This window comes from Ranitomeya imitator, chromosome 7, assembly GCF_032444005.1.
Source record: "Ranitomeya imitator isolate aRanImi1 chromosome 7, aRanImi1.pri, whole genome shotgun sequence".
NCBI classification, from domain to species: Eukaryota; Metazoa; Chordata; class Amphibia; order Anura; family Dendrobatidae; genus Ranitomeya; species Ranitomeya imitator.
The window spans coordinates 90983128-90997309 of record NC_091288.1 but is presented as its reverse complement, the minus strand read 5'-3'; the positions used below and the strand labels follow the sequence as shown (position 1 = coordinate 90997309).

At 44.6% G+C, this 14182-nt stretch overlaps 1 protein-coding gene across 3 annotated transcripts in view; it reads left to right on the top strand.

Moving 5' to 3' along the window:
• RAPH1 (Ras association (RalGDS/AF-6) and pleckstrin homology domains 1) overlaps positions 1–14182 on the top strand; it is a 191589-nt gene that overhangs the window by 138690 nt on the left and 38717 nt on the right. For 2 of the 3 annotated variants that reach the window (XM_069733659.1, XM_069733661.1), the window contains exon 5: positions 90–164. The exons of the other annotated variant lie outside the window; for it this stretch is intronic. In XM_069733659.1, the coding sequence (XP_069589760.1) occupies positions 90–164 (75 nt within the window). The remainder of the gene's footprint in view (positions 1–89; positions 165–14182) is intronic. 3 annotated transcript variants of the gene reach the window in all.

Below are 14182 nucleotides of genomic sequence, written 5' to 3'. Positions count from 1 at the left end.
CACGCAAATGAATATGCCTTGCTCAGATTTTTCTTTTAATTGTATTTTCCACTTTTTTCTCTTCCTGTCTGTTTCTTTTTCTGTGCAAGCACTCCTATCTGGACAGGGAGACCTCCCTTCTGCTCAGAAACATTGCAGGGAAGCCCTCTCACTTGCTGACTAAGGTGATGAAGCTTGCTCTTTCCATCTGCATGATTTACCTCTTCCCTGCAGCTAATCTGTACCAACTGTGAAATGGAAGCGCACGGGCACCAGGAGCAGTGTACGAGGCGCAAGCATGTGCTCCGCGACTGTTCATTGCTACGTGCCTCCCTCCTTGTATCGTGATGCTCTATACGTGCGTTACATGGGGGAATCCACTAAGAACTGCTCTCCTATTTATTGTGTAGTATGTATACATGGATGTGAACAAGTGATTGCTACCTTCAAATGTTCCTACATTTATTATACTGACATATTAAGTTATGTGCACATATTAAAGGGGTTGTCTGGCCTCAGGATACAAGTCTGCAGGCACTCTGTGAGTATTCGCTAGTGTCTGCAGCTGGCAGTCATGTGACATCTGTGATTTGCCACATTCCGACGTGTCCAGCCTCTATCAGTACACTTGCATTGAGCGAGGCCGCGCACATCTAGTTGGCACGTGACCGCATGTATTCCAATCACGTACTTGCGGTGACGCCCCTGACACTCCCGGCACCAGCGAATCCTCACAGCGTACGCAATGTGAGAATTCACAAGTCTGCAGAATTGAAGCCTAAGGCCAGACAACCCCTTTACGTATCTGCTTCAGACATTTCTGCACCAAAAATGTCTCATGGCAGGAAAAAACTACGTAAAAAATGCTCCTCGTATGTTTTTTTATGTTTTTTTTAATGAATTTCTTCCCATTCATTAGAATGGGTTGAAAAACTCTGCAAAGATGCTAAAAAAGCTGACATGCTGCTGTTTCAAAACTACTTCAAGTTTTGCAAGGAAAAATCTCTCTTCACTTAACTGGGTGAGTAAAGTGCTCATTTTTCACAGTATAAATGCAGCGTTTGAACATAACCTTAGACAGAGGGAGCCTGAGTGAAAGCCATGGTACTGTGAACAGAGGAGCTACTAAAACTGGAATTGGGCTGTAGCCACATATGCAATTTATGGGCCAAACACAGTAGTGCATACAAAAGGGGAAAGCTGGCCATACACAATAGATTGAGCTGGCCAAATGATTGACCTGCAGCCATCACTCCCTGACTCTCCCGCACACGGGAACGTTCGCCTCGGTTATACGGTCCTAGGTCCTCTAGGAGACATCCGCTGACACCTCTGGCTCATGTTACCGCCCAGAGACCAGAAGGATCGGCCGGTGAAATTCCAACAAACAGATCCTTCTCTTCCCTGACATCAACTGTTTGGGAGGAGTGAGGAGGCCGCCATACACATCAGATGATGGGCCGACTTTTATCTAATGTGTATGTTGGCCTCACTACTTTGATAGCCCCTTCTCATTCCTCATGCCAATCTGTGTTCCAATTTTGCTCTGTCTGCTTCCTAAGGCCGAGGTTTCATGGTCTGGAGTACCCAGGACTGAGCGTGGGCCTCCCAACCTGAACATAGTCTCAAGAACACAAGTTCAGGCCAAGAGACCACTTTTTCTGTATTTTGTTTGGAGGGAGGGTGGGTGGGGGTCAATGGGAATCTGTTTTTTCATTTCCTGACTGTACATTTTCCAATTCCATTCACTTTGTGATTTTTGTGCTCATCTAGCTGTCCTGATAGTTAGCACTCAGAGGTGTGTTATACTCTGTCCGCATAGGCCATAGGGTCATCTAGAGATGTTCATTGCCTTTAATGAGTGTTTTCTAGGCATGCTATGTGGCCTGTGCAGAGGAGGTGAGCTGTGACATTACCTATTGTGAATGGTGGATTCTGTCTTATCTGTATATAGGCATTACCTTCCTATGACAGAGTGTCAGTAAGTAAAGTGAAAACTGCAAGATTTAAGGATTTCTTTTTTTTAAACAGCCGGTAACATAAAGAATATAGAAAAATCCCCAACCTTTCTTTAAAAGCACGTTTAACATACAAATTTAAATAGTTTGTCATTTTCTGATGACATACTCCCTTTGAAAGGAGTCTGACCGCTGATACATGCTGTGCAATCTAAGCCAAGTGTGTTTGGCTCTGAATTGCTGAAACTCTTCAGGAAAAAAAATACTGTACTTTAAAAGCTACGGGGGACCGAGCCACACAGAAGACTAGCTGGACAGGAGGGTCCTTGGTGGTTTCTCCCCACTCGCTGCCTGGAACTATACACTCACACAGGGACAGATCTGTCACTCAAGGGTGAGTGGGCGAGGAGAAGTCGCTGCGGACCCTCCTGTCTGACTAGTCTCTTTTGTGGCGGCTTTTTTCTCTGAAACACCGCAGCATTTCTGAGTCAAACATACCTGGCTGAGATGACAAGCTGCCTGCGGACGGCCCACATGTGTCCGCTGTCATGTTCCCGGTAAGTAGTAGCCCCCTCTCTGTATGATGGTGTGGTGCCACTAATATATACAGCAGCCGGTGTGATCGGCAGTGTAGGCATCGTACATGTAGTAATTGCCCGGCATCCTTGGCGCACTCGGTTCCTTCAGGCATGAATGATACATATAGCCGTTTGCCAGTGAGTAAATCTAATGATTCTGAGGACACGTGTCATTCATGCGCCTCCTTCTGCCCCTGGTGTTTTCCCAGTTGAACACATCAATTACACAGCTCACTAAATTATGAATGGAAATGACTATTAAAGGCAAGACTTGGCTTAACATGTCCCTCTGCCTCCTCTCCCTCGTGTGCTGGCTGTAAATTACTCCATATGTGTTTTCTGCATCGTGACTATTACAAAGAGTTTCTATAATTTATAATGTTGATGTCTAATGGGTTTGTCTCACTCGTAGTTTGTTCATCTCTTTTCAGTTTCCTTTTTTGCCTTTCCAGTGTGTGTAATTGCTGTGTTACATTTCTGACTAAGCTCTAACAATAGACATGGCTGACCATGTGGGGATTCTTCTAGGCTTGCATAAATCCAATGTCTCTGAATAGCGCCACTTTTGTTCATGGCCTATATCTGGTAAAGCGACTCCTTCCTACTCCAGTGAAGCGAGCTGACCTGCAATACCTGACTCCACCAGCGTGTAAGGAGAGCACAATGGCAGAATGCCTGTGGCATGCAGCGGCACAGTGCACATTCTGCAGCCTCTCCTGGGCCTTTTATCTTCTTTCTGGTATTTTTTCAGTCCTGGCTGTAATGGAAATCTGCTCCCTACTGACAGTATCAACTAGTCAGAGCTGCAGTGCAAATCATGGAGTAACGCTAGAGACGTGAGTGAGGTGTCATGTCACAGAGCTTTGCCTAATGCAGCACTTGTGTAAGCCAGCCTAGAGCAGCCAACATGAAGGAAATAAAACCAAGAGAAGCCTAGTCTGGCCTCCAAATTCGGCCATAAATGGTGGCAGTCATACAAATGTTCTACCTTGTAACGTGTGAGTAGGCCGCATCTACCAAGCTGGAAAACACTTCGGCCTCATTCACACGTCTGGGAAAAAATGGTTCCAGTGTCAGCAGTGTTTTGGATCAGTGTCGTGCACCAGTATTTCATTACTGGTGTCATTAGTTATTAGTGTTCTTCAGTGACAGATAAATAAATTACAAAGCTTCTCCTGTCCTTTACAATTTTAAATACAGATGGTCCATGGATGTCGTGTGCTGTACTTGTTTTTCATGAACCCGTAGACTTGTAGTGTCACTTTTCATCTGTGTTGCTGGAGAAAAGCGGCCATGTCTCTGAGATTTGCCCAGATATGTGGTCCATGAAAAAGCATGGTCATGTGAACAGCCCCATAGACTATAATGGGCACGGGTATCCGTGAAAACCATGGATACAACACATCCGCGCATCACAGATTTGTGAATGAGGCCTTACAGAGTTGCCCTCTGTTGGCTCATAGAGCGTGCTCCTGAGTGCACGACACGAAGGCCATGGTCACACGATCAGTATTTGGTCAGTATTTTACCTCAGTATTTATAAGCGAAAACCAGGAGAGGAACAATCAGAGGAAAAGTATAATAGAAACATATCACCACTTCTGTATTTATCACCCATTCCTGGTTTTGGCTTACAAATACTGAGGTAAAATACTGACAGGGTGAACGTGGCCTATTGGGTCATATGAGCAGTAGTTGTGTTAATGATACAACCCATAGTTAGCATTGACTGCATTGATGAATACACACAAGTATAATAATTGTTCAAAGTTATTTTTGCTACATAACAAAAATGAAGAAAAAAATCTACCTTTTCTCCTGGAATAAAAACTCAATAGACACCAGATCATGTGAATGGTTTATTAAGTCTCTGAAATGTCATTGTTATCTGTTATAATGAAGTGCTTACAATAAATCCATTTAATAACCATTAGATGTCATCGTAACAGCAGAAATAAAAAGGTCAGAGGTCATCGTTACAATAGGGGTTTTCTTGTTTTCACTTACAAATACTGAGGTAAAATACTGACCAAATACTCAACGTGGGCTTAGGCCACATTAAGACGGCCATGATTTTTATCCTATGTAAAAACATGGATCCTTTCTTGTCAGTGTTTGGTCCATGTTAGTTTTTGCCATCATTCATTCATTAATGATTTTCACTGATGATAAAACCTGTATATGACAAAGCTTCTATCCGTTCCAATGTTGGTCACGGACGGCACGCGATCGTACATTGATCCACCCGTGTGCGGTCTGTATGGGTAATTTTGAGCTATGACTTGGATCAAAAAGGGACTCGTGTCTGTGAATTTTAGGGGATCACTCTGTGCTCCCCCTTAAAAAACAAACAAACAAAACATGGACATGGGAACAGCCCAATAGAGTGTAACAGGAAAGTGTTCTATCCATGAGGAACACAGACCAGATACATGACTCTTGGACATCTGGATGAGGCCTTGTAGTGCTAGTTATATTAGATACCACTGTCTAGAATATGTCGCCTTGTCCTGTGTGACTGCTGGGCAGCCGGGGAACACAGAAGGGGCCCTGACACTTTCACTCCACGCGCTTGCTGGAGGTGAATGAACATGATCCGTGTTTGTTGCAGAGTCCTGTGCATGATTGTCACAGAGACATGCAGGGCACACTCGGACTTCTGCGGAAGGGCCCTGCCAGATTGCGGCCTACACTCTCTAATATTTTATTCTGCTTGGCAGTGATGCACTCAGGCGGACTCCTTCACCTCAGCACTTCTCGATCCAAGAAATAGATTGCTGTTTTACTTTTTGTCAGCAGCAGGTAAGCCATGTATACAATCCATGTGAAAAAAAAAATAAGAAGGCACTCACCGATCACAGAAAATCAACACTTTATTCCATCTTAAGGTAAAAATTCATGGCCGGGGGAGTGGGAACCGGAGCTCGTGTGAGCAGGGGAGGACGACGGCCGTTTCGTGCTGTGCTTGCGCTTCTACGGGTCAGTTTGTGCAAGGACAGAGCGGCGGAAATAATGCGCTGGCCGTAACATACCCCCCAACCGAACCCCTCCCACAAACCAAGAAATACACCATATTAAAATTAAATATAGACACGGAAAACATATAAGGCTTCTACAAGGTTGTAAAAACATCATCACGGCATATTAAGTAGAACCCAAATTTAAAGGATGTGCAGGACACACCAATATTAATGAAATACCGCAAAGAAAGCGGTGTACTAGTCCAAAGAATGGTATAAAATGTAAACTTTATTTGGAATGCAAAATCAAAGGTCAAACAGAGGCAGTAAAGAGTTAAAATCGGCAGCACATCCGTACTTACAGAATAGGGGGACAAAGTGGCATCACATAACAGCAATATAGATCAAATGTAGTTTAGTACTCCATCAGAACTAACAAACACTCCATATATACAGTGGGGCAAAAAAGTATTTAGTCAGCAATAGTGCAAGTTCCACCACTTAAAAAGATGAGAGGCGTCTGTAATTTACATCATAGGTAGACCTCAACTATGGGAGACAAACTGAGAAAAAAAAATCCAGAAAATCACATAGTCTGTTTTTTTATCATTTTATTTGCATATTATGGTGGAAAATAAGTATTTGGTCAGAAACAAAATTTCATCTCAATACTTTGTAATATATCCTTTGTTGGCAATGACAGAGGTCAAATGTTTTCTGTAAGTCTTCACAAGGTTGCCACACACTGTTGTTGGTATGTTGGCCCATTCCTCCATGCAGATCTCCTCTAGAGCAGTGATGTTTTTGGCTTTTCGCTTGGCAACACGGACTTTCAACTCCCTCCAAAGGTTTTCTATAGGGTTGAGATCTGGAGACTGGCTAGGCCACTCCAGGACCTTGACATGCTTCTTACGAAGCCACTCCTTCGTTGCCCTGGCGGTGTGCTTTGGATCATTGTCATGTTGAAAGACCCAGCCACGTTTCCTCTTCAATGCCCTTGCTGATGGAAGGAGGTTTGCACTCAAAATCTCACGATACATGGCCCCATTCATTCTTTCATGTACCCGGATCAGTCGTCCTGGCCCCTTTTGCAGAGAAACAGCCCCAAAGCATGATGTTTCCACCACCATGCTTTACAGTAGGTATGGTGTTTGATGGATGCAACTCAGTATTCTTTTTCCTCCAAACACGACAAGTTGTGTTTCTACCAAACAGTTCCAGTTTGGTTTCATCAGACCATAGGACATTCTCCCAAAACTCCTCTGGATCATCCAAATGCTCTCTAGCAAACTTCAGACGGGCCCGGACATGTACTGGCTTAATAATATTACAAATCCCAAAATCATATTATCAATCTGGAAAAAACACAAGTGTGTTAAGAAAACCAGACGGATCAAATCCGCTCCATATAACATACATGAGAAAATAGGAGAAACCGGAGCATATGGAAAAAACAGCTCTTTATTAATACAAACATTAAAACTATCAGTAATATACAAGGTATATAAATTCCACTAAATAACAGAGGTAAGAGGGCGAGAGAACCCACTCCTCAAGGCACCCCACACTAAGCAATTATTACATATACAACTGAAGAGCACAAAGTGTGCTGTGCCAAAGTAGAGTAGCAAGCTAGTCAGCAGTAAATGGCACAGTGATCCGAAAAGGTCGCACTGAGCACAATATAGTAGACATAGGTGAGAAATGGCAGATAGCTTACCAGCTCAGGGGGGGCCGAGGAGGGGGATCCCGCCGGAAAAAAGACCCCGACGCGCGTTTCGCGGCTCTTGCCACGCCGCTTCCTCAAGGGGATATGAGAAGGAGCAGTCAGGACCTGCTGATAACCTTCCCGACCCCAGTCACATGTCCCTAACCGGCCAATCCTGGTGGCGCTAGCGGCGCATGCGCCCGGCGATGGGAAGGTCCTCCATGGAGGCGCGGCGTCAGGCCCAGCGCGAACGCCCCGGGTATAAGCCCAGGGCGATCCCGTGGGGCACATAGACGCCCGCCCACATGGGGGAGCCGCCCATACAACAGGCAATGCGCACGGCCACCACAGAGGAGACAAGTACCACAGATATAGAAGTCCAGCATGGGACCTCAATAACTCTGCCTGGCAGGGAGAAGTCAGAGCCCAAGGCCACAGGGCACTGAGGGGAAAAGGATGGATAGGAGACCATAAAAAACGCAACTGCTAAAGGGATAGCACTAGTCCACAAAATCTCAAATATTCTGCCTATCTCGCGGAAAAGACATGGCCAGGAGTGTTATGCCATATACCGGGTAGAACATTGACGCTGACACATGAGGTGGCACATACATGACATGATTATATAATAAAGGGTAATAATAATAAAGCATATAAAATAGCAAAACAGTAATATCACATCAATATATATGTGTACAGCCATGATCCGACATAGGGCAAGATAATCATCATATAAAAATATGGTGAGTCCTTTGATGGTATGCAAAAATAAAAGGCAGGTCATTCTTGTCCGTAGTCCGTCGTAGATCTTAGGAGGTGGCAAAGATGATAAACTATGATCCACATGACCAGGGAAGAGGGAAAGGAAATGGCAGTCCATGAAAGGCCCATAGATGAAAGTGATTACTGATAAGTGAAAAGACAAAAAACAAAGTTAAAAACAATATAAAAACAAGAAAATTAATCCGGCAGACAAACGGATGGGCACCCATGTAAATAGGATGACTGGGGTCGGGAAGGTTATCAGCAGGTCCTGGCTGCTCCTTCTCATATCCCCTTGAGGAAGCGGCGTGGCAAGAGCCGCGAAACGCGCGTCGGGGTCTTTTTTCCGGCGGGATCCCCCTCCTCGGCCCCCCTGAGCTGGTAAGCTATCTGCCATTTCTCACCTATGTCTACTATATTGTGCTCAGTGCGACCTTTTCGGATCACTGTGCCATTTACTGCTGACTAGCTTGCTACTCTACTTTGGCACAGCACACTTTGTGCTCTTCAGTTGTATATGTAATAATTGCTTAGTGTGGGGTGCCTTGAGGAGTGGGTTCTCTCGCCCTCTTACCTCTGTTATTTAGTGGAATTTATATACCTTGTATATTACTGATAGTTTTAATGTTTGTATTAATAAAGAGCTGTTTTTTCCATATGCTCCGGTATCTCCTATTTCCTCATGTACTGGCTTAAGCAGTGGGACACGTCTGGCACTGCAGGATCTGAGTCCATGGTGGTGTAGTGTGTTACTTATGGTAGGCCTTGTTACATTGGTCCCAGCTCTCTGCAGTTCATTCACTAGGTCCCCCCACGTGGTTCTGGGATTTTTGCTCACCGTTCTTGTGATCATTCTGACCCCACGGGGTGGGATTTTGCGTGGAGCCCCAGATCGAGGGAGAATATCAGTGGTCTTGTATGTCTTCCATTTTCTAATTATTGCTCCCACTGTTGATTTCTTCACTCCAAGCTCGTTGGCTATTGCAGATTCAGTCTTCCCAGCCTGGTGCAGGGCTACAATTTTGTTTCTGGTGTCCTTTGACAGCTCTTTGGTCTTCACCATAGTGGAGTTTGGAGTCAGACTGTTTGAGGGTGTGCACAGGTGTCTTTTTATACTGATAACAAGTTTAAACAGGTGCCATTACTACAGGTAATGAGTGGAGGAAAGATGAGACTCTTAACCCCTTAGCGACCGCCGATACGCCTTTTAACGGCGGCCGCTAAGGGTACTTAAACCACAGCGCCGTTAATTAACGGCGCTGTGGAAAAAGTGAATAGCGCCCCCCAGAGGCCGATTTTCTCCGGGGTCTCGGCTGCCGGGGGTAGCCGAGACCCCAGAGAACATGATTCGGGGTTTTTTTAACCCACCCTGCATTTGCGATCGCCGGTAATTAACCGTTTACCGGCGATCGCAAAAAAAAAACGCGATCTCTTTTTAATTTCTCTGTCCTCCGATGTGATCGCACATCGGAGGACAGAGAAAAGGGGTCCCAGGTAGCCCCCCAATACTCACCTATCTCCCCCGATGCTCCTCGTGTCTCCCGGTGGGTGCCGCCATCTTCAAAATGGCGGGCGCAGTGCGCCCGCCGGCCGGCCCCGCGAGAATCTTTGGGGTCTCGGCTGCCGGGGGTAGCCGTGACCCCAAAGAGCATGATCGGGGTCGGTTTTACCGACCCCTGTTTTGCGATCGCCGGTAATTAACTGTTTACCGGCGACCGCAAAAAAAAAAAAAAGTAAAGTGTAATTCTCTGTCCTCTGATGTGATCGCACATCAGAGGACAGAGAAATAGGGGGATTCGGGGACCCTACAATACTCACCTGTGTCCCTGGATCCTCTTGCTGCTCCTCCTGGCCGCCGGCAGAAGAAAATGGCGGGCGCATGCGCAGTGCGCCCGCCATCTGTCTCCATCTGCCGGCCGGCAGAAGAACAGCAGTTGGGGCTAAAATTAGGGGTAGGGTTAGGGCTAGGGTTAGGGCTAGGGTTGGGGCTAAATTTAGGGTTAGGGTTGGGGCTAAATTTAGGGTTAGGCTTCTTTCACACTTACGTCGGTACGGGGCCGTCACAATGCGTCGGCCCGACATACCGACGCACGTTGTGAAAATTGTGCACAACGTGGGCAGCAGCTGTAGTTTTTCAACGCATCCACTGCCCAATCTATGTCCTGGGGAGCAGGGGGCGGAGTTACGGCCACGCATGCGCGGTCAGAAATGGCGGATGTGACGTACAAAAAACGTTTCATTGAACGTTTTTTTGTGCCGACGGTCCGCCAAAACACAACTGATCCAGTGCACGACGGACGCGACGTGTGGCCATCCGTCACGATCCGTGGGCAAAAAACGCATCCTGCGGGTACATTTGCAGGATCCGTTTCTTGTACAAAACGACGGATTGCGACGGAATGCCAAACGACGCAAGTGTGAAAGTAGCCTTAGGGCTAGGGTTAGGGTTGGGGCTAAAGTTAGGGCTAAAGTTAGGGCTAGGGTTGGGGCTAAAGTTAGGGTTAGAGCTGGGATTAGGGTTAGGCTTGGGATTAGGGTTAAGGTTAGGGTTGTGATTAGGGGTGTATTGGGATTAGGGTTAGGTTTGAGGTTAGGGTTGAGATTAGGATTAGGGGTGTGTTGGATTTAGGGTTTTGATTAGGGTTATGGTTAGGGTTGACATTAGGGTTGTTTTGGGGTAAGGGTTGTGATTATGGTTAGGGTTAGTGATTAGGATTATGAATCAGGTTGGGATTAGGGTTAGGGGTGTGTTGGGGTTAGGGTTGGAGCTAGAATTGGGGGGTTTCCACTATTTAGGTACATCAGGGGGTCTCCAAACACGACAGCCAATTTTGCGCTCAAAAAGTCAAATGGTGCTCCCTCCCTGCTGAGCTCTGCCGTGCGCCCAAACAGTGGGTTACCCCCACATATGGGGCATCAGCGTACTCGAGATAAATTGGACAACAACTTCTGTGGTCCAATTTCTCTTGTTACCCTTGTGAAAATAAAAACTTGGGGGCTACAATATCTTTTTTGTGAAAAAAAAAATATTTATTTTCACGACTCTGCATTCTAAACTTCTGTGAAGCACTTGGGCATTCAAAGTTCTCACCACACATCTAGATAAGTTCCTTGGGGGGTCTAGTTTCCAAAATGGGGTCACTTGTGGGGGGTTACTACAGTTTAGGTACATCAGGGGCTCTGCAATCGCAACATAATGCCCACAGACCATTCTATCAAAGTCTGCATTCCAAAACGGCGCTCCTTCCTTCCGAGCTCTGCCGTGCACCCAAACAGTGGTTTACCCCCACATATGGGGTACCAGCATACTCAGGACAAATTGGACAACAACTTTTGGGGTCCAATTTCTCTTGTCACCCTTGTGAAAATAAAAACTTGGGGGCTAAAAAATCTTTTTTGTGGGAAAAAAAAATATTTTTTATTTTCACGGCTCTGCATTATAAACTTCTGTGAAGCACTTGGGCATTCAAGGTTCTCACCACACATCTAGATAAGTTCCATGGGGGGTCTAGTTTCCAAAATGGGGTCACTTGTGGGGGATTTCTACTGTTTAGGCACATCAGGGGCTCTCCAAACGCGACATGGCGTCCGATCTCAATTCCAGCCAATTCTACATTGAAAAAGTAAAACGGCACTCTTTCTCTTCCAAGCTCTGCGGTGCGCCCAAACAGTGGTTTACCCCCACATATTGGGTATCGACGTACTCAGGAAAAATTGCACAACAACTTTAGTGGTCTAATTTCTCCTGTTACCCTTGTGAAAATAAAAATTTGTGGGCAAAAAGATCATTTTTGTAGAAAAAATGCAATTTTTTTTTTCACGGCTCTATACGTTATAAACTTCTGTGAAGCACATGGGGGTTCAAAGTGCTCGCCACACATCTAGATAAGTTCCTTAAGGGGTCTAGTTTCCAAAATGGTGTCACTTGTGGGGGGTTTCCACTGTTTAGGCACATCAGGGGCTCTCCAAACGCGACATGGCATCTGATCTCAATTCCAGCCAATTCTACATTGAAAAAGTAAAACGGCGCTCCTTCTCTTCCAAGCTCTGCGGTGTGCCCTAACAGTGGTTTACCCCCACATATTGGGTATCAGCGTACTCAGGAGAAATCGCACAACAACTTTTGTGGTCTAATTTCTCCAGTTACCCTTGTGAAAATAAGAATTTGTGGGCGAAAAGATCATTTTTGTGTAAACAAAAGCGATTTTTTATTTTCACGGCTCTACGTTATAAACTTCTGTGACGCACTTGGGGGTTCAAAGTGCTCACCACACATCTAGATAAGTTCCTTATGGGGTCTAGTTTCCAAAATGGTGTCACTTGTGGGGAGTTTCCACTGTTTAGGCACATCAGGGACTCTCTAAACGTGACATGGCGTCCGATCTCAATTCCAGCCAATTCTGCATTGAAAAAGTCAAACGGCGCTCCTTCACTTCTAAGTTCTGCGGTGCGCCCAAAACGTGGTTTACCCCCACATATGGGGTATTGGCGTATTCAGGAGAAATTGCATAACAAAATTTATGGTTACATTTCTGTTTTTACACTTGTGAAAATAAAAAAAATGGTTCTGAATTAAGATGTTTGCAAAAAAAAGTTAAATGTTCATTTTTTCCTTCCACATTGTTTCAGTTCCTGTGAAGCACGTAAAGGGTTAATAAACTTCTTGAATGTGGTTTTGAGAACCTTGAGGGGTGTAGTTTTTAGAATGGTGTCACACTTCATTATTTTCTATCATATAGACCCCTCAAAATGACTTCAAATGTGATGTGGTCCCTAAAAAAAAATGGTGTTGTAAAAATGAGAAATTGCTGGTCAACTTTTAACCCTTATAACTCCCTAACAAAAAAAAATTTTGTTTCCAAAATTGTGCTGATGTAAAGTAGACATGTGGGAAATGTTATTTATTAACTGTTTTTCGTGACATATCTCTCTGATTTAAGGGCATAAAAATACAAAGTTTGAAAATTGCAAAATTTTTAAAATTTTCGCCATATTTCCGTTTTTTTCATAAATAATCGCAAGTAATATCGAAGAAATGTTACCGCTAACATGAAGTACAATATGTCACGAAAAAACAATCTCAGAATCAGCGGGATCCGTTGAAGCGTTCCAGAGGTATAACCTCATAAAGTGACAGTGGTCAGAATTGCAAAAATTGGCTCGGTCATTAAGTACCAAATTGGCTCTGTCACTAAGGGGTTAAAGAAGAAGTTACAGGACTGTGAGAGCCAGAAATCTTGATTGTTTGTTTCTGACCAAATACTTATTTTCCACCATAATATGCAAATAAAATGTTAAAAAAACAGACAATGTGATTTTCTGGATTTTTTTTTCTCAGTTTGTCTCCCATAGTTGAGGTCTACCTATGATGTAAATTACAGACGCCTCTCATCTTTTTAAGTGGTGGAACTTGCACTATTGCTGACTGACTAAATACTTTTTTGCCCCACTGTATGCTACAGTGGGGCAAAAAAGTATTTAGTCAGTCAGCAATAGTGCAAGTTCCACCACTTAAAAAGATGAGAGGCGTCTGTAATTTACATCATAGGTAGACCTCAACTATGGGAGACAAACTGAGAAAAAAAAATCCAGAAAATCACATTGTCTGTTTTTTTAACATTTTATTTGCATATTATGGTGGAAAATAAGTATTTGGTCAGAAACAAAATTTCATCTCAATACTTTGTAATATATCCTTTGTTGGCAATGACAGAGGTCAAACGTTTTCTGTAAGTCTTCACAAGGTTGCCACACACTGTTGTTGGTATGTTGGCCCATTCCTCCATGCAGATCTCCTCTAGAGCAGTGATGTTTTTGGCTTTTCACTTGGCAACACGGACTTTCAACTCCCTCCAAAGGTTTTCTATAGGGTTGAGATCTGGAGGCTGGCTAGGCCACTCCAGGACCTTGAAATGCTTCTTACGAAGCCACTCCTTCGTTGCCCTGGCGGTGTGCTTTGGATCATTGTCATGTTGAAAGACCCAGCCACATTTCATCTTCAATGCCCTTGCTGATGGAAGGAGGTTTGCACTCAAAATATCACGATACATGGCCCCATTCATTCTTTCATGTACCCGGATCAGTCGTCCTGGCCCCTTTGCAGAGAAACAGCCCCAAAACATGATGTTTTCACCACCATGCTTTACAGTAGGTATGGTGTTTGATGGATGCAACTCAGTATTCTTTTTCCTCCAAACACGACAAGTTGTGTTTCTACCAAACAGTTCCAGTTTGGTT